At 45.3% G+C, this 20,356-nt stretch overlaps 2 protein-coding genes across 2 annotated transcripts in view; one reads left to right on the top strand and one right to left on the bottom strand.

Annotated features, from left to right (window-relative positions):
- Positions 1–537: 537 nt before the first annotated feature.
- cnih3 (cornichon family AMPA receptor auxiliary protein 3) overlaps positions 538–20,356 on the bottom strand; it is a gene marked incomplete at both ends in the record, with an annotated part of 123,607 nt that continues 103,788 nt past the window's right edge. Inside the window, 3 exons of the mRNA XM_080490770.1 lie at positions 538–565; positions 1,105–1,248; positions 9,057–9,169. Coding sequence (XP_080346896.1) covers positions 538–565; positions 1,105–1,248; positions 9,057–9,169 — 285 coding nt within the window. The remainder of the gene's footprint in view (positions 566–1,104; positions 1,249–9,056; positions 9,170–20,356) is intronic.
- Positions 5,450–7,192, top strand: LOC308126401 (uncharacterized protein). The gene is made up of 2 exons (XM_080490771.1): positions 5,450–6,804; positions 6,846–7,192. Exon 1 carries the CDS (start codon positions 6,060–6,062, stop codon positions 6,390–6,392), a length of 333 nt encoding a protein of 110 aa, XP_080346897.1. The 5' UTR covers positions 5,450–6,059; the 3' UTR covers positions 6,393–6,804; positions 6,846–7,192.

Here is a 20,356-nt window from a genome sequence, read left to right as displayed (position 1 = left end):
GGAGCTTTTGCTCTACTTGCCTAAATGCATTTAGCACCATCTGATGGTGTGGTCCTGTGTGGACACTTTGAAGGCAACGTCTTTAGAACAGCAAAAGTAAGATGAAATCACATTAAATCTTAATCATTTACGTTCTCTCTCATATGTAATCCAACAACTTCAGACTCACACATGATGTTGTCTTCCTACCCGGTGGTGAAACAGCAGACTGTGAACAGATTCTCTCCTACATCAATCATCACACACAGACAAGAAGAACTCCATGGTAAAGTAGCAGTCCTTTATGTTGTCGGGGAATACAAAGCCATTATTCTGAACTACTTGAATTTAATATCTTCAAACATTGAGCCACATGACCACAACAGAGATGAAGTAATGGATCAATGATAAGCTGGAAACATGTCCAGATAAAAAGACAGGATGAAGTCCTGAGGTGGTCATGTGGCCTTTGCTGCTCTGCCCCAACTCACATCCACAGAACAAAAAGTCAGAAAATTTAAGGATTGTACCTTTAAGTGTTCCCATTGATAAGAGCTATTAGAGGGATATTTCCAGGTTCCACACACTGCAGCACCACATGATACATGGAACAAGAATCCGAGGGATTAATAACAGCATCATCAGGACAATGACAGGAAAAGGTCACATTTGAGCAGAAAGATGAAGAAACATTTGACAGATAATGTAATAATAGTTATTACCTTTGTAATACCCTGAACAGTCCGTCCACTCTAAGTGATACGGTGGTGCTTGTCAATGAAATAAAGAATCAGCTTCTCCTAACATCACATGCATTAGCACCAGCCTATGAAGAAGCTACTCTGACAAGCCTATCGCCACCACCTTGCATGTGACTGCCAGAGAAATGGTTGCTTTATTCATTGATTTGCACTCACTTTGTCTCAAATGTCAGAGCTGGGAATGGAACCCAGGTAGAGAACCCTGCTAACAGAACTCGAATGGAGTCAAACCATTTCTCTTCATCAGCTGCTTAACAAGCATGACGTGGCGTCAATCCAGCATTAATGGGTTCTCTTAAAGTCTAAAGTATCTCTGACAATCTAATTAATGTCACATGTTCACGTGGAACCGCAACCTGCTCACCAGTAGAGATAGTAGAAGAAGGAGAGGACGAAGAAGGACAGCTTGCACCACGCCTCCTTCAGGCAGAACTTCAGCGTGTCGCCGTTCATCACCGACGCCGGATCGTAGAGCAGCTCCTTGGTGTCGGTCGGGGAGTGGAAGTACCTGCCACAGGGGGAAAGACAACACCACGGGTAGTCGACCCCGTTCCAGACCACGGGGGAGGGGGGGAGACGGGGGAGATGGGAGGAGACAGAGGGTGATGGGGGAGATGGGAGGAGACGGGGTCATGAAGGGTGACGGGAGATACGGGGGTGATGGGCGATTTGGGGGAGACGGAGGAGACAGGGGAGATGGAGGCAGACGGGGGAAATGGAGGGAGACGGGGAGATGGGGGATTCGGGGAGACAGGGGATCGGGGAGACGGGGGAGACAGGGGAAATGGAGGGAGACAGGGTGATGGGGGAGACAGGGGTGATGGAAGGATTTGGTGGTGATGGGGGTGAAATGGGAGGGTGATGGAGATACAAGGGGTGATGGGAGGATTTGGTGGTGATGGGGGTGAAATGGAGGGTGATGGGAGATACAAGGGTGATGGGAGGATTTGTGGGATATAGGGTGATGGAGGGAGACACGGTGATGGGAGGATTTGGGGTGATGGGGGTGATATGGAGGGAGACAGGGTGATGGGAGTTTCGGGGGGTGATGGGGGAGATGGGGTTTTATGGAGGGAGATGGAGCGAGATGGGGAGATGGAGGGACACAAGGATATGGGGGAGACAGGGGATATGGGGGAGAAGATAATATGGAAAAAGATGGCATGATGAGTTTGGATGGAAACAGCCTGATGCGATGGTAGAAACAGCGTTCGGGGTACCAACGCCCCCTGGTGGTTGTGAAAACATCCTGAAAGTGAATTCAAGGAAAAATGTATCTGTGGAGGGGCAGATAGCAGTGGGGGGGCAGTTATCAGTAGGGGGCAGTTATCGTGGGGGGGCAGTTTTTGGTGGGGGTGCAGAAATCAGTGGAGGAGCAGATAGCAGTGGGGGGGGGGGGGGGGGGGGGGGGGGGGGGGGTCCGTCCTCTCAGCTCAGTGAATTTAACCCACCACAGCAGCACATTTAAAAACTACTTTCATTGGTCAAACAAAAAAAATTAAGTTTAGTTATTATAATTGGAATTTTGGAAGACACACACACACACACACACACACATATATATATATATAAATACATATGCGTCTGGCCTGCCATGGCCTGCCATGAGAAGCTGTTCACCAGTCTTCACCAGCGTTCTGCCAGACCCAGCCAGCTCACCATCACTGTGTTGTGGCTGACTCTGCAGTCTATTGTTCAGATTCATGTCATGACGTGTCACACATCACTGGAGCTATGCTATTGCACAAGAAGCCAGCTGCTCTATCAGGACTTGTTTGTTCAACTCGACCTTCATCTGACTTTGAACATCAGGAGGTTTTTTCCCAGCACCTTCCAGCTTTGTGTTGTTGAACATTGTTCTACAACTTCTTTGGTTTTTTCACAGATTCCTTCTCAATGTGGCCCTGATGCAAAACCTTTATTCAGTCTCAATGGGTCAAAGGTCAGCAGCATTTCACACATCTCATGACACAGAGGCCCATTTGTGGCCATCATGTTCTGGAACAGGATCAGACGGAGGCAAAGTCAGATTTTCATTTTTCTTTTTGACATAAGCAGTTGTCTCTTATTGTGACGGGGTTTCATTTGCCATTGTTGCAGTGTACTTAAGGCTGAGGGGATCCGTTGATGAAAAGAAATACACATTTATGTGTGGGATACGACTTGGTTCAGTTTCCCTCCACCCAGACCCATCGTTCACCCAGTCATATTTGTCTCTTGTGATCCAGCCACCATCCGGGTAGGATCAGCTCTCCTGCGCACCCTGTGGTGACGCTCGGTATTGCAATAGATCAGCCACTGGACCCCCCTAGAGTCACACAGCAGTGAACTGCCCTGACTTTCTCTCTATCAGTATACTAATGCCTTGTGCATGAATTGTGAGCTTGTGAACACATTCTCCATTATAATGAATAAAGTTAAAATTCATTAATGTTTGACCAATGAAAATAGTTTTTTAAATGATTTCTGACTAACCTGGAATGCTTAATGTTTTCTGAATTATTGTATGATGATCAGGTTTGATGTTTTATTACATAATGCACCAAGTTATTACAATTTATTATAAAATAAATAAATAAATGGTGGAACAACCACATTATGTAGTAACTGCTGCAATATTTGACATTAAAGTTTATTGAAGAATGTATTCAAGCATTTTATTACAAAATACGGAAGATTATTAGAAATGCGGCCTATTCTTAATGTATAAATTATTGTATATTTAAATATGGAATCCTTATTGCATAGTAATGCCTTTTTGGGGGTTGTTGTTTTTTCAAGAGTTTTTGGGATCATGGAGTTCAGCCAGGAATCCCATTGTAAAGCAAGCTGGCCTGTGCAGTCCAACCCGATGAATCCTTTTTGCTGGTTAATTCCTTGTGCATGTATGAAATATGCAGCAATGAACCTGAAAATGTATTGTGAGGCGAAACACAAAATCTCCATTGATGAATTCAAGTCCCATGTGACTCTACAAAAGACTGGTGTGGCTGAGGATAAAGGAAACAGTTCTCAGAAAACTCAGCAATTTTTACTCAAAACAAATTTAAATAAATAAAATCTAGGATAAAACAGACATTTCAAACACAACACATACAATCTATTCAATGTGGGAACACATCTCTCTTACACACACACACACACACACACACACACACACACACACACACACACACACACACACACCACACACACTGGCATCCAGAGCTTTTCACAGAGCTGCAGAGTGTAAATGCACATGTTTTGAATTTAACCTGGCAGCACCTTGTTCCTGCTGTTTGTTCAATGGAGGGTGGGGGTTAACGATGGACCGGAGCTACATCTCCTTTATGACTGAGAGTTAGGGACGTCCCGATCATACTTTCTTGCCCCGATACCGATCCGATTTTTCAGAATTGAGTATCGGCCGATACCGATACTTTACTGATATAATACTCACATAGCTAATGCAAAGATACTCAATAGTGTATTTTTGGAGCAACTAAGACGTCTGAAGCTAAAAGCACTATTGGCAGAAGCTTTGTTTACCTAGAAATTATTGTAAAACTCACTTATTGAATCAAAATTCTTCTCTTTCTCTTTAGTTGTTGTAAACTGAGGAACATCCACACCACGATAAAACGATCTTTGTTCTCTCTGTCCTTCTCCCAAACCTCCGTCCACACCTCACTATGAACACGGCTCAACACGAGGCTTCAGGACATGTAGTACACATGCCAGGCCTTTAGGGGCGCTGTGACTCACCAAACACAACAAACACACAGAAGAAGACAGACCACATAGAAATGTAGAAGTAGACTTCTGCACATAAACACATAAACTATTATATATAACTCTAGTTTTATAGGTCTATGGCCCCGCTCCGCCTGCTTCTAGCTTCTGCAGCTCCACCCGAGCTTCTAGTCCCTGATTGTTCTGGTTATTAGGTGACGTAGTGGTTATTAGGTGACGTAGTGGTTATTAGGGGACGTAGTGGTTATTAGGTGACGTTGTGGTTATTAGGGGACGTAGTGGTTATTAGGTGACGTTGTGGTTATTAGGTGACGTTGTGGTTATTAGGGGACGTAGTGGTTATTAGGGGACGTAGTGGTTATTAGGTGACGTAGTGGTTATTAGGTGACGTAGTGGTTATTAGGGGACGTAGTGGTTATTAGGGGACGTAGTGGTTATTAGGTGACGTAGTGGTTATTAGGGGACGTTGTGGTTATTAGGGGACGTAGTGGTTATTAGGTGACGTAGTGGTTATTAGGGGACGTAGTGGTTATTAGGTGACGTAGTGGTTATTAGGTGACGTTGTGGTTATTAGGGGACGTAGTGGTTATTAGGGGACGTAGTGGTTATTAGGTGACGTAGTGGTTATTAGGGGACGTAGTGGTTATTAGGGGACGTTGTGGTTATTAGGGGACGTAGTGGTTATTAGGGGACGTAGTGGTTATTAGGTGACGTAGTGGTTATTAGGGGACGTAGTGGTTATTAGGGGACGTTGTGGTTATTAGGGGACGTAGTGGTTATTAGGGGACGTAGTGGTTATTAGGGGACGTTGTGGTTATTAGGGGACGTAGTGGTTATTAGGGGACGTAGTGGTTATTAGGTGACGTAGTGGTTATTAGGGGACGTAGTGGTTATTAGGGGACGTAGTGGTTATTAGGGGACGTAGTGGTTATTAGGGGACGTAGTGGACCGCGGTTTTTTTTCTTTTCTTTTTTTTTAGATCGGCGGGGTGATCGGCTGGATTTGCTGATCCCCGATCACTCACAAATCAGTAATATGTCCCGATCCGATATCTACCGATCGGATCGGGACATCCCTACTGAGAGTCAATGGAGGCGTCATGCTCCAGCATGAAGACCAGAAACAAAACACTCAGGCCACTCGAACGGTAAAAAGCTGGCGCAAGCCTTCGATAAAGGTTGTTTCATGGTGCTTTGAATGATTTTCTTCATCACTGGCTGTCATGGAGGAGCATCAATCTGGAGACGTGGACTGAGATGAGAGCAGAGTGTGAGAAAGAGTTGGCCTTCCTACCTGCCTGAAGACCTCCACCATCATTCCAGACCCAAAGAAGAACAGTGAGCTGCCTGAACGACTTCGCCTGGTCACTCTGACCCCCATCGTAGCAAAATACTCATCATCAGTCACATCAGTTCTGCCTGCTGACCTGGACCAACGTAGTCTCTGCTGACCTGGACCTGACCTGGGCTAACATAGTCCCAGTTCCTTGGTGTGCACATCTCTGCTGACCTCACCTGGACCAACAACATCTCCCACCAGGTGAGGAAAGCACAACAAAGACTTTACTTCCTCTGGTGCTTTGATAAAATGGAGGAGCAGTGGTTAGTGCTCCCGCCTCACAGCCAGAAGGTCCTGGCTGACCTGGAGGAACTGGGTGACCTTCAGGAGGGTGACCTGGAGGAAGGTGACCTGCAGGAGGGTGACCTGGAGGAAGGTGACCCGCAGGAGGGTGACCTGGAGGAGGGTGACCTGGAGGAGGGTGACCTGCAGGAGGGTGACCTGGAGGAAGGTGACCTGGAGAAGGGTGACCTGGAGGAGAGTGACCTGCAGGAGGGTGACCTGCAGGAGGGTGACCTGCAGGAGGCTGACCTGGAGGAAGGTGACCTGGAGGAGATTGACCTGCAGGAGGGTGACCTGTAGGAGGGTGACCTACAGGAGGGTGACCTGGAGGAGGGTGCTTGAATCTGAGCGGTGAGTTGTTAGACTTCTTTGCTCCTCTGGATTTTCCAGAACAAACATTGTGTTCAGACAAGGAGCATCTCTGCAGTTTGCAGATGTTGTCCTGCTGGTAGCGTTGCACAACGCCCTCTAGTGGTTTCTCTCCGTGCTGCCACCATGACACCTTATGAACGAATGGCTTCCATACACTCTGCCATTCTGGCTCATCTGAGATTAAAGATTGGTTCGCAGGAGAATCATTAGTAAAATCTGTGGTCGTAAGTCACACCATGTGGAGGGTTGACCAGACGAACACGCTGCTGCTCATCAGCCTGCAGTCAATACAGGAAGTATCAGATATCGTAGCTACTGCAGCCTGCGGTCAATACAGGAAGTATCAGATATCGTAGCTACTGCAGCCTGCGGTCAATACAGGAAGTATCCGGTCATTTTGATGTTCCCGATGTGTTGTTGGTCCGCCATGGCGTATTACACAGTCAGTCAATGTAAATACGCAGTCAGTCAATGTGAGTACGCAGTCAGTCAATGTGAGTACACAGTCAGTCAATGTGAGTACGCAGTCAGTCAATGTGAATACACAGTCAGTCAATGTGAGTACACAGTCAGTCAATGTGAGTACGCAGTACGCCAGTTAGTGTGTGTGCTCCTGCAGTCTGCACAAAGCAAACTGGAAACCATAGGATGGAAGGATGGATCTCTCTCTCTCTCTCTCTCTCTCTCTCTCTCTCTCTCTCTCTCTCTCTCTCTCTCTCTCTCTCTCTCTCTCATCACTTCATGTCTTTCCTGTTCTTCCAGTTCAGTTTTCTTGTCCTCCTCTAGTCTCTGTTTCCACGCTCCCTCGTTCCTCTCATCTCTCAGCTGCAGCAGTTGTAGCCGATGGGCATCTGGCATTTTCTGGCTAATGAGACGGCAAGATGTTTTCCTCTCCTCCCTCCTCCTCTCCTCTCTGCTCTCCTCTCTACTCTTTTCTCATCTCCTCTCTCCTCTCCTCCTCTCTTCTTCCTCATCATCCTCCTCTTTCCTTCCTACCTCCTCCTCTCTCATCTCTCTTCCTCTCTCCTTCCTCATCCTCCTCCTCTCCTCCTCTCCTCCCTCCTCCTCTCTCATCGCTCCTCCTCTCTCCTTCCTCATCCACCTCTTTCCTTCCTCCATCTCCACCTCTCCTCCCTCCTCCTCTCCTCCCTCCTCCTCTCTCATCTCTCCTCCTCTCTCCTTCCTCATCCGCCTATTTCCTTCCTCCATCTCCTCCTCTCCTCCCTCCTCCTCTTCCCCTCCTCCTCTCTCTCTCCTTCAACCATCTGAGATGTGAGGCTGAACAGTCCTCTGCCAGTCGTTCCAAGCGGTCGACCAGCAGCAATGAAGATAAAAGGAGGAAGAGGAGGAAGAGGAGAAGCGCCGACAGAATTATGAAGATCACTGACTGCTGACCCATTTTACAGACCTGAAGTGATCAAAGACTTGCTTTAACTGTTCATTTCCATCAGAGGGCAGAATGACTGCATCCTCTGATGCATCAGGAGCCGATTTCTCCTTCTGGCAAATGACAACATGTGATTCCTCTAAAACACTCCGGCAAAGCTGAAATGTTCCCACTCACATGTATTTACCATTCCTCCAGCCCACCGTGGTCTCCAGGTTTTTACCATTCCTCCAGCCCACCGTGGTCTCCAGGTGTTTACCATTCCTCCAGTGCATCATGGTCTCCTGGTCCAGGTGTTTACCATTCCTCCAGCCCATCATGGTCTCCAGATGTTTACCATTCCTCCAGTGCATTATGGTCTCCAGGTGTTTACCATCCCTTCAGCCCAATCTTCAGTCATTATTGACAATGAGCATACGTAAACATTAACAAACCTGGACACATTAGCAACATGTTGAACACATGTATGTACTGTATGTTTGTGTGCATTGCTCCTCACAAAATCACAGTTTGATGGTCTAAACACATCAAGAAATGCAACCTACTTATTTCTGTATTGGTTATACACAATTGTAGCAGTAGGACGTATCAGTGACTATTTTGATTCGAGAAGGTTATTAAAGTAGAAGAGCAGATTTCTGCAGTGAGACACTGAGGATAACAAAGATAGTATAATCCTTACATTAACATGAAGCTTTTGTCGTCATGCTATTGTTGGCAAAAACAACAGTTTGGCTCCTCTGTTTTACTATTTGTCCTTTGTTTTACTATTTGTCCTTAGTTTTACTATTTGTCCTTTGTTTTAATATTTGTCCTTTGTTTTACTATTTGTCCTTTGTTTTGATATTTGTCCTTTGTTTTAATATTTGTCCTTTGTTTTACTATTTGTCCTTTGTTTTAATATTTGTCCTTTGTTTTACTATTTGTCCTTTGTTTTGATATTTGTCCTTTGTTTTACTATTTTTCCTTTGTTTTACTTCCTACAAACACACACCAACTTGTAAAACAGCTGGTCACTGAAATCTCAAGTAAAAACCAAAAGAAAACATGAAATGTGCACATCTATTGGATCTTTATGAATTTCCATCTGGAGGTACAGAAACAAAACATGTGAGCCTGAACATAAATCGAGACACACACACACACACACACACACACACACACACACACACACACACACACACACACACACACACACCAGTCACCTCCAGGTGTTGTAGAAGAGCAGTGGGACGTTGAGGCCGACCGTCAGCCACTCTTGGGCACACAGGAACATGATGCAGAAGAGTCCGTGGATGGAGTACTCCGGCAGCACCAGCTGCAAGAGAGCAGAGGAGCAGTAGGCTGCCGTTAATAACTTCACTCAGTACTTTGTTTTTACCCTTTCTTCAATCTTGAAGATGACATTTGTTTTGTTACAAGAGCTGCAGGAATGGACCAGAACTATATTTATCCAAACTAAAGGGCAGTCGGTTAGCAGATGCCACATTATCATTTTAATGCCCACCAGAGTCGCAAAACACTGCGAGCATCATCATTAGCATTCAAATCCATAGCCTAGCCTATATTTAACCACCGCAAATCTGTGTATCTGCATGTAGTCCAAATGGCAAAGAGCCCCGCTGCAGATTATGGAGAGCTTAGCTTTACAATGGGCAGTGAAGCCTGATGGCAGCGCTCCATCATTATCAGAAGGACTGCAGGGCTCGGCCCTCGTCTCCTGGAGGAAATGAGGAGGATCAGTCCCACAACTCTCCTCACCTCCTCAAGCAACGAGCCAGGCTTCCTTCCCTTAACACTTACAACTTTCAACGCTGTGACACATTTTCAAACATTTCTTTTTCAAACTCCTTCGAAATGAAGTGGGGAAGATTTATGAAACGTAGGACATCTTGCAAACAGTTTGCATTTTAGATTTCAGATGTGGAGCTTCTGTTCTCTGGAAGGTGGAGTGAGGTGAACCTTCACGAACCAGCAAGTAGAAAAATGGTTTCACCCAAGGCAAATTGGGAAACTCCAACGTTCCCACTTCCCGGCTTTGTGATTTTGTTTCCTGCTTGTTGGGATGAGTTTCTGAATGTGAAAACATCCTTAATGGTTCAAAGACTTTTTAGTGTTTTGTTTATATTTTGTGCTGTTTCTCAATGAAAACCAGTATATAATATACAGTATATTCAAGTACAAGTCGTGTATCTTCAGGCAAAATCAAGCTATTTAAAGATGAAAATGGAATTTGAGCTCATAACTTCAAATCAGATCAGATATTATTATAATTATTATTTTGCAGTTTCAGCTGCCGATCCATCAGACCTGAGAAGCTGGAAGTGCTGACCATGCAGATCCTAGTGAACACCTGAATAACCTTGGAGCTTTAGTGTTCAGAAACTAACAGCTGCATTCTGCTGTTGTTCTTAATGTGATTCACAGAGAAAGCCACTTCGCTCCTCATGTATATTTAATGGAATTCACAAGGATGGAATATGGTGCCATTTTGCAGCGCCGGCCTTCAACATTACTGCGCTCGCTGGTGTAAAGAGACAGCGCTCAGGATGCATTATTCAGACGCCCACACGCCTCCTAATAACACAAAACACATTTTCAGCAAATAGCTCTTCAACAGCAGGACGTCAGAAAACTGCTGCTGAGACAAACCTAAATATATCCATTTGCTTTCACACATCCAGCAGAACGCCGCAGAGCGCCAGGCGTGAAGGGGTACTACAGCAGGAGGACCGGCGTTACACCGTCTCCCCGCCCGCATGCACACGGCAGGACCAACACACCACCTACCGGCCGTTTCTTCACTCGGTCACTCCGGCAGGGAAATATGCAGCCAACTCACGATAAAGTCTCCAATGGAAGTCGTGACTAAAAACTCCAGTAAGTCCTCCTAAAACTGATCCTTATGGGGGGATCCAGGTCTGGGTAGAAATACAATACTGTTGACCAGTGGCGTTTCTAGATATAAATACTTGGTGGGGCAAGATTTTATTTAGGTCGAGTGACACTATTGAATTCCAAAGTAAAGTGTGTGAACAACCTTTTAGCCACAACATTAGAACAACCATACAAGAGTTGATCCCATAAGAATGCTGAGCCTCGGAAATAGCTGATTAAAAAAAAGAAATTCAATGAAAAAAAAATATCAAGGATGGGGTTAGAACCAGGTTATAATGTTTCACAGACGCAGCTCAACCACTCAACCACCAGTAAAAGTCTTCCTCACCGTGTCACACAGTTTACAATTACTTACTTTAATTTTCTCTGCTAAAATAAGCGTTTCAAACACGTCCTCGTAAATAATCAAACTAATTAACTTTTATTTTTAACTGTTTGTTAGTTTTAGCTGCTAACAAGATGGTATTTTTTCGACTCACTCCAGTTCTGTGAAGCTCCGCCTCAATCAGCACCAGCCAATCAGCTTTGAGCATCTAATGACGTTGTTAGTGGGGCTTCGGGCTTCAGGCTTCAGGCCCCATGAGGCTTCAAAATCACGTGATCTGAATGAAGGAGCCACGGCCTGAGCATGAACACTTTACTGCATGCAATACACACTGCATGGTGAGAGAAGGGGCGAGCTACACTAATGCAATACACACTGCATGGTGAGAGAAGGGGCGAGCTACACTAATGCAATACACACTGCATGGTGAGAGAAGGGGCGAGCTACACTAATGCAATACACACTGCATGGTGAGACGGGCGAGCTACACTAATGCAATACACACTGCGCTACCTACAAGGAGGAAGTGAGGTTGAACCGGCTTTCTGAAAACTTCAGCGAACACGGAGCCCCAGAGAGGTTATAAGTCGTTCCCTGAAGTTAACAATACGAGGGAACAAGATAATTTAAAGGCGATGGTGGAGCTGCAGAGCTCCTCCTGTCAGTCAGCTGGTGGATCTAGAACCTAGAACCAGTTCTTTTCAGGGTTTTCATGGTGACATCATTGTGACTAACTTCACCTCCAGGTCTTGTTTGGAGTTCTGACCGCAGGCAGAGGTCTGCATGAGGCAGCAGGGGGCGCTCCGCTATGAGACGCTCCACAGAACTTCTTTCTAATGAAGCCAGACTTCTGGTTCCTCAGGAACTACTAAACAAACTACAAACTACTGGAAATGAAAGCTTGGAGTTTTTAGAGCTAAAATGAGCCTTTTAATGTCGTCATGTGAAAGAGAACTTTAATCAGAGTGGTTACCTAGGTTACCATGGAAACGGCTGTAGAGCAGTTCTATCATTCTACACCTCCATTCCTCCATGTTGAAGCTTTTGATTCAGACACGTCCAGAAATAAAGTGAAAGGAGCAGAAAGTCACTATGGAATGTAGGAATGGTGAAAAATAAAACCCAAACTCATTCACACATTATTATTATTATTATTATTATTATTATTATTATTATTATTATTATTATTATTATTATTATTATTATTATTATTATTATTTCTCTCTATGTCCACTCGGGGCTCTGGACGTGACAAGACAAGACGTGATAAAACCCCAATAGAGAAACAAGGAGACTCAATGTTTTCATCCGAGGTTCAGGTCACACTAGATGGAACGACCCGGACTAAACCACTGGTACAGTCCGTCTCCTGGTTCTTCTACGAGCGCTGTCAGTGATAAATTGGTGAAATCAGTGACGTACCACATTTTGGAGTGACGCAGTGACGTAGCTCTCACTGGCTCCGTTAACGGTGGAAAAAGAACCGGTTCTTTGGTGGTGCTCATTTAAGAACTGGCCCTGAACTAGAACCTGGTTCTTTTTGGTGGAAAAGCCCTAATGGAGCCACCATGGAGTCCACCAAGGAGCCCACAATGGAGCCACCTTGGAGCCAACATGGAGCCCACCATGGAGGCAACGTGGAGCCACCACGGAGCCAACAAGGAGCCCACAATGGAGTCACAATGGAGCCACCATGGAGCCACCATGGAGCCCACCATGGAGCCCACAATGGAGCCACCCTGGAGCCACCATGGAGCCCACCATGGAGCCCACCATGGAGCCCACCATGGAGCCACCCTGGAGCCACCATGGAGCACAGATCCCACCAAGTAACCACTATTAAGCCACCATGGAGCCACAAGTCTAACCCAGTCCTAGTTAGACTCAGTCCTCGTTTCTCATTCCTAGTAAGACCCAGTCCTAGTTAGACCCAGTCTGAGTTAGATACAGATCTACTTAGAATTAGTCCTAGTCAGACCCAGTTCCAGTTTGACCCAGTCCTTGTGAGACGCAGCCCAAGTTACTCAGTCCAAGTTAGACCCAGTTCTAGTTAGACTCAGTCTGAGATAGAAACAGATCGAGTGAGAATTAGTCCTAGTCAGACCCAGTCCTCGTTAGACGCAGCCCAAGTTACTCAGTCCAAGTTAGACCCAGTCCTAGTTAGACTCAGTCTTAGTTACCCAATCCTTGTTAGACCCAGTCCTATTTAGAAACAGTCCTAGTTAGACCCAGTCCTAGTTAGACCCAGTCCTAATTAGACCTAGTCCTAATTAGGCACAGTCCTAGTTAGACCCAGTCCTAGTTAGACCCAGTCCTATTTAGACAGTCCTAGTTAGACACAGTCCTAATTAGGTACAGTCCTTGTTAGACTCAGTCCAAGTTAAACCCAGTCATAGTTAGACTCAGTCGTACTTAGTCCCAGTCCTTGTTAGACGCAGTCCTAGTTACTCATTCCTAGTTAGACCCAGTACTAGTTAGATACAGACCAAGTTAGAATTATTCCTAGTTAGACTCAGTCCTAGTTAGACCAAGTCCTAATTAGACGCAGTCCAAGTTAGACCCCGTCCCAGTTAGACTCAGTCCTCGTTTGACACAGACCTAGTTAGACTCAGTCCATGTTAAACACAGTCGTAGTTAGACTCCGTCCTAGTTAGACACAGTCCAAGTTAGACACAGTCCAAGTTAGAAATAGTTCTAGTTAGACTAAATTCTGGTTCGACACAGACCTAGTTAGACACTTACCAAGTTAGGCTCAGTCCTGGTTAGACCCAGTCCTAGTTGGACTCAATCCTAGTTATTATATTCGGGATATCCCCACACACATCATCCAAGTCTAATTGCATTAAGTGAAGATAAACACTGGATGTTTGTTTTCTGCTGCTTCCTTCTTAGTCACCAAACCAGACCTGATCCTCCAATCCTCCAGAGCTTTCTGCTCTCACGGCTCAGGTGGTGTGTACTGTACACACACACACACACACACACACACACACGCCACACACACACTGCGGAGTCAGCGCATGGTCAGCAGCAGTGTAGCATTTAAATAATTATTAATGAAGTGTATTTCTACTGTGTGTGTGTTTGTGTGTGTGTGTGTGTGTGTGTGTGTGCGTGCGTGCGTGCGTGCGTGCGTGCGTGCGTGCGTGTGTGTGTGCGTGCGCGTGCGTGCGTGCGTGCGTGCGTGCGTGTGGGACCCATCTGGGGCTGCAGCTCTGTGTCTGTGCCTGTTGAGCCGTCGGCCTCCATTACTTCCATCTGATCCTGTGATGAAGCTTCATTCATTCATGTTTTCACCTCAGCTCTTCTGGAACACTGTGTTCAGCTGCAGCCGTGTGGCATGACGAGGGACACGAGTGTTCAGCTGCAGCCGTGTGGCATGACGAGGGACACGAGTGTTCAGCTGCAGCCGTGTGGCATGACGAGGGACATGTGTCAGCGTGGATCCGTCAGGACTGCCTGTGAGATGAAGATCAGCACCGACTGAAGCAGGCCTCTGAAGTGGCTTCATAAAGCCTGACTGACAGCAGGACGACTGCTGCTGCACCTCCTGCTGCCCCTGCTGCTCTGCCTACTGCACCTCCTGCTGCTCATGCTGCTCTGCCCACTGCACCTCCTGCTGCTCATGCTGCTCTGCCTACTGCATCTTCTGCTGCTCATGCTGCTCCTGCTGCTCTGCCTACTGCACCTCCTGCTGCTCCTCCTGCTGCTCTGCCTACTGCATCTCCTGCTGCTCATGCTGCTCCTCCTGCTCCTGCTGCTCTGCCTACTGCACCTCCTGCTGCTCATGCTGCTCCTCCTGCTGCTCTGCCTACTGCACCTCCTGCTGCTCATGCTGCTCCTCCTGCTCCTGCTGCTCTGCCTACTGCACCTCCTGCTGCTCATGCTGCTCCTCCTGCTGTTGGCTGGAAGCTCCACCCCGTTTAGACTGTTGCTCAGCAATGACAAAAGTAAAGTATCTGTTTGTGGTTGAGACAAATATCTTAGAGGATTTGCAGCAACTTTTGGAGTTAATCACTGCTGGACAAAATAAAATAAAATTATGGTTTGACAAAAACAAATTATGATTAAATCTGTGTAAAACTAAAATAATGACCATTGGTAAATACAAAGCAATCAATCAGATAAATGCATAGATAGAGGGTGGAGACAGAGATGGTGGATCATAACACATTTTTAGGAGTAATTATTGACGACTAAATTTGCTGGAAACCTCAAATAACATCTTCATAATAAACTATCAGAAGTATGGCAGTCCTGGCAAAGCTAAAGATCTGTGAGACCAGAAATCACTTTATTCTTTATTATTCAGTGTTTTCTTATTGACCTGGCTGTGTGGAGGTCTGGGGAATCACATACAGGTCCGTTACAAAACATCAGTCAACTACAGAAAAGAGCAATAAGAATCCTTCACGAGCTTGGTTTTCATTATTTATACAAGCTAATACTTTAAAATTCATTCATCTGCTGGAGTTCAAAACCAATTGAATATTATACAAAGCAAAGTATAACTTACAGCGGGGAAATATCCAGGAAAAGTTCTGTTAAACAGTGAGTGGTTCTGAGTTTAGAGGGAAGCTACATTTCAAGATTCATAAAGTGAAAAGTTTCTGTGTCTCCGTCTGCGGAGTAAATCTGTGGAATAAAGTAGGAATGGAGACGAAATAAATATCAAATATGAATTATTTAAAAAAATAAAAGAGATAAACATTCCTCTTCATGATGGTTTGATTGTTCACTGGAAAATATTGAACCAAAATGTACCAGACTTTATTATAAGAATCTGAGCAACTGTTGGTGTTAAAATTAACTTTAAGGAACTTTTGTCACGAGGTTTTGACGGTGATAGTGGAGTGTTTCAGAGGGAGGAGTCAATAAGTGTTTGAGAGGGAGGAGTCAATAAGTGTTTGAGGGGGAGGAGTCAATAAGTGTTTGAGAGGGAGGAGTCAATAAGTGTTTGAGAGGGAGGAGTCAATAAGTGTTTGAGAGGGAGGAGTCAATAAGTGTTTAAGGGGGAGGAGTCCGTAAGTGTTTGAGGGGGAGGAGTCAATAAGTGTTTGAGAGGGAGGAGTCAAGGGTTTTAGAGGGAGGAGTCAATAAGTGTTTGAGAGGGAGGAGTCAATAAGTGTTTGAGAGGGAGGAGTCAGTAAGTGTTTGAGAGGGAGGAGTCAGTAAGTGTTTGAGGGGGAGGAGTCAGTAAGTGTTTGAGGGGGAGGAGTCAATAAGTGTTTGAGAGGGAGGAGTCAAGGGTTTTAGAGGGAGGAGTCAATAAGTGTTTGAGAGGGAGGAGTCAAGTGTTTGAGAGGGAGGAGTCAATAAGTGTTTGAGGGGGAGGAGTCAGTAAGTGTTTGAGAGGGAGGAGTCCATAAGTGTTTGAGAGGGAGGAGTCAAGGGTTTGAGAGGGAGGAGTCAATAAGTGTTTGAGGGGGAGGAGTCAGTAAGTGTTTGAGAGGGAGGAGTCCATAAGTGTTTGAGAGGGAGGAGTCAATAAGTGTTTGAGGGGGAGGAGTCCATAAGTGTTTGAGGGGGAGGAGTCAATAAGTGTTTGAGAGGGAGGAGTCAGTACGTGTTTGAGAGGGAGGAGTCAATAAGTGTTTGAGAGGGAGGAGTCAATAAGTGTTAGAGGGGGAGGAGTCAGTAAGTGTTTGAGAGGGAGGAGTCAATAAGTGTTAGAGGGGGAGGAGTCAGTAAGTGTTTGAGAGGGAGGAGTCAATAAGTGTTAGAGGGGGAGGAGTCAGTAAGTGTTTGAGGCTCATCCAACCTTTATGTCTTCAAGACAGCTTCTAGTTTAGAACGTTGGTTATTATCCTCTGGTTCCACAGATAAATAGATTTGTGTGTCATCAGCATAACAATGGAAGTTCATGGAGTGTTTTTAAATAATATTCCCTACAGGAAGCATGTATAAAGTAAAAAGTATAGGACCTAAGACAGAACCCTGTGGAACTCCACGTTTAACTTCAGTCTGGACTAAAGAGTTATCGTGAACATGAACGAAGTGGAACCTGTCTGATAAATATGATGGGAACCAATTTAGTGCTGTACCTTTAAGCCCGATGATGTGTTCTAGTCTCTGTAGTAGGATGTTCTGATCAATAGTATCAAATGCAGCACTGAGATCTAATAGGACCAGAATTGTTAACCTGACAAATGACTTCAGTATATAAATCTATTCTTAAGTGGTTTTGGTCGTTAAACCCTTTGAAACCCAAATCTAGGAATCTTTACGTATACAGAATCATTTTGCTTTCAAAACCAAATAAATAACTTTCAAGGCTACAATTGTTCTAATTCTAATGTTAGATAACAGTTCTTATTATATCTTTTGGACAAAACCCTGAAGGAAACTAATGAAATGATTAATCTTGTAATGTGTAAGGGTGTTTCTGTGGAACTTGAAGTGCTCTGGTTGTTAGTGGTGTTTGGTTTGTGTCCAGCCTGTCCTCTGCAGGGACTCTTTTATGTGACGAGTTCAGCTTGTGTCCAGAGTGTTGGTCACTCATGTGGACAGCTGTCAGTGTAGTCAGGTCAACACATATCTGTAGTGTTCAACTTGACGACTGGAGAATGGAGGCAGTCACTGTGTCATCCACACACCAAGCCTGTGTCTAAAATACAAACTTGGACATCCTTCTTGTCCTCCAGTTTGACTTGGAGTCACTCAGTCCAGAGTCTTTGGGCGGCCGGTCCCCCCTCCCATTACCTTCAGGCTGAAGTAAGACCTGTTCATCATAACAGTGTCGATGTCGCAGGGCGGGTGGAGCCTGCTGGCGTCACCTCAGCCTCTCCAGGTCCAATTAGTGAGACATCTGGGCTCTGAGGGACACGGCGGGGCGAGCGCCGGGTCACCGAGCCAGTCTGGCAGCTAATGAGAGAAACGAGGCTGCTGAGGATCAGCTGATGCCTGAATGAGCAGCAGGACTTCAACAAAGCCCAACTAGGACAACGTCTCATCAATGGAGCAGTCTGCACACTCTCACCAATCCAATGAGACCTTCAGCTCGATGCAGAGCAGTCCCCATATGTCCTAGACGGTCAAATCAGGAGTCTGTGTCCAGCCGCGTGACTGGAGCCACCAACACCTTTGTTTGTCTCGCGACAACCAGTGATTTCTGACTTTTCATTTAGAAGCATTTACTGTCTTTCATGATATAAAGGAGATTGTTGTACGAGAACATGGTGTAGCGGTGGGTTTGGCCCGGTTGTCTACCAGTGCCCCAGCGTCTCTCTGCGTCACATCCTCCCACATATCGGCTCGGCCTGCTTCTGTCCCGGTAAAGCTCGTCTACAGGAAGACAGATGGACACTGACACACACCTGGATGCTGGAAGGGTCCAGTCATTGCTTTATTAGAATTTCTGTGGCAAGTGCACCACATCGGTAAACGAGTCCTCCAAGAAGCTTAATGAGGTTCCTGAGAGGCTACAAGTCCAGATCCAGAACTCCTTATTGAAATGAGTGGATCTGTTGAGGCTATGAAGCATGGTGGGGGCAGCATCACACTTCTTAGGTTGAAAATCAGACATTTTACAAGATAAATAAATAAAGAATTAATCCGGCCAAAGTTGGATTAGTTTCAGAAAAATGTTTACATTAAGAATAATTGTGTGGGTTAGCCTGTTATATGACCATCAATGTTCAGATGTATTGAATATTTAGTGTGTATTTACTGTATGACACATCAGGGTAAAATAGATAAAGTCTGCAGATCACGGTGCAAACTGCCATAGCCATGGTCTGCAGACACCTTTAACATGTTATATATATATATATATATATATATATATATATATATATATATATATATATATATATATATATATATATATATATATAAAATTTTAAATTTAAATCACTGGATTAGCACTGTAGTCATAGATCCAAGAGCGACACATAATGTTCCAACAGTCAATAAATGATCACTTTTTAAATGATCTTTTTATACAAATGACCAGTGTTTGTACATGGATTCTCTGGAATGAAGCCATTAATAATCTTAATGGTGAATAACTTCAGGGACTTTACTGAGGCACAATATACAGAAGCTCCGGCGAGTTCTGACTAATTAAACCAATAAATCATCCACAGCAGGCGTATTGTGCTTCCATGTAAAACACAAAAATAAAACTGTCTGAAGAAAGAATGTCCTCGTCTAATAGTGTACTGAAATAATCCCCCATGTTTGTATATGCAGGAGATCGTTTATGGCATAACTATGATGAGACACATTTATAAACATCTGGAATCGTCTAAAAGAATCAATCTGTTTTCTGCAGACTTTCTAGAGACCCTGCAAAGTCTCATCATCTACATTTCAGTGTCTCATAATCTGATGAAGCAGGTTTTGCATATTTCCAGTCAAATGTTTAAGCATACATTTCCAGGAGAGCAACGATTCAGTGAAATGAGAAAAGAGAAGCGTTTGCATTACATTTCAAATGGATCATCTATTTCACATTCATCAGAATGATATAAAACCACCTATTTGATTACATGTACTGTTACTATAAATACAATTTACACTCGTCCCCCAATTCTCTGAAAGAAGTCCTATTTAGGCTCAGACGTCAGCATTCCATTTAGAGAGGCTTTGGAGGCCAAGCAGCTGCTAAAGTTGCTCTGATGACAGAAACAAGACAAATAATCCAGAAAACATGTGGCCCAGAGTCCAACCATCAACGTATGAATCATCTGAACCATGAGAGGAAATGTCAGCGACACCTTGTGGTGATAAAACTCTGTTTAGACAACTCAAAGTCCTTTTCTTGTTTACTGTGGTTCCTAAGAGAAAGCAGGAAGATGAGGATGAGGAAGCAGGACTGTCTACCTGGTTCTAACGTCCTGCAGTCCTGCGGTTGTGGACGGACAGCAGCTCTGCTCCAGCAGCGTCCTCTGAGAGACGGATCCCCGGGGCTGCAGCATCAAAGAGCTTCTCATTCTACTTCAATCAACTGAGCTCACTGCAGTATTCAGCCCTTGTCTCCGTCTGCCCTTTCACCCTCCAGGCAGCCATGATAGGCATGAAATTGGAAATCTTCTTTCTGCAATTGAGTTGATGAAATGCTGCCGAGCAGAGCTGCCGAGCTGCCGAGCAGAGCTGCCGAGCAGAGCTGCCGAGCAGAGCTGCCGAGCTGCCGAGCAGAGCTGCCGAGCAGAGCTGCCGAGCTGCCGAGCAGAGCTGCCGAGCAGAGCTGCCGAGCAGAGCTGCCGAGCTGCCGAGCAGAGCTGTAGAGCTACCGAGCAGAGCTGCCGAGCAGAGCTGCCGAGCTGCCGAGCAGAGCTG

This window comes from Lipophrys pholis (assembly GCF_963383615.2).
Source record: "Lipophrys pholis genome assembly, chromosome: 21".
NCBI classification, from domain to species: domain Eukaryota; kingdom Metazoa; phylum Chordata; class Actinopteri; order Blenniiformes; family Blenniidae; genus Lipophrys; species Lipophrys pholis.
The sequence above is the reverse complement of the archived record's forward strand: the minus strand, read 5'-3'. Positions and strand labels throughout refer to the sequence as shown.

What these genes read in the sequence shown, in the direction of transcription:
- LOC308126401 (XM_080490771.1), top strand. Translation starts at nt 6,060, where the DNA reads ATGGAGGAGCAGTGGTTAGTGCTCCCGCCTCACAGCCAGAAGGTCCTG.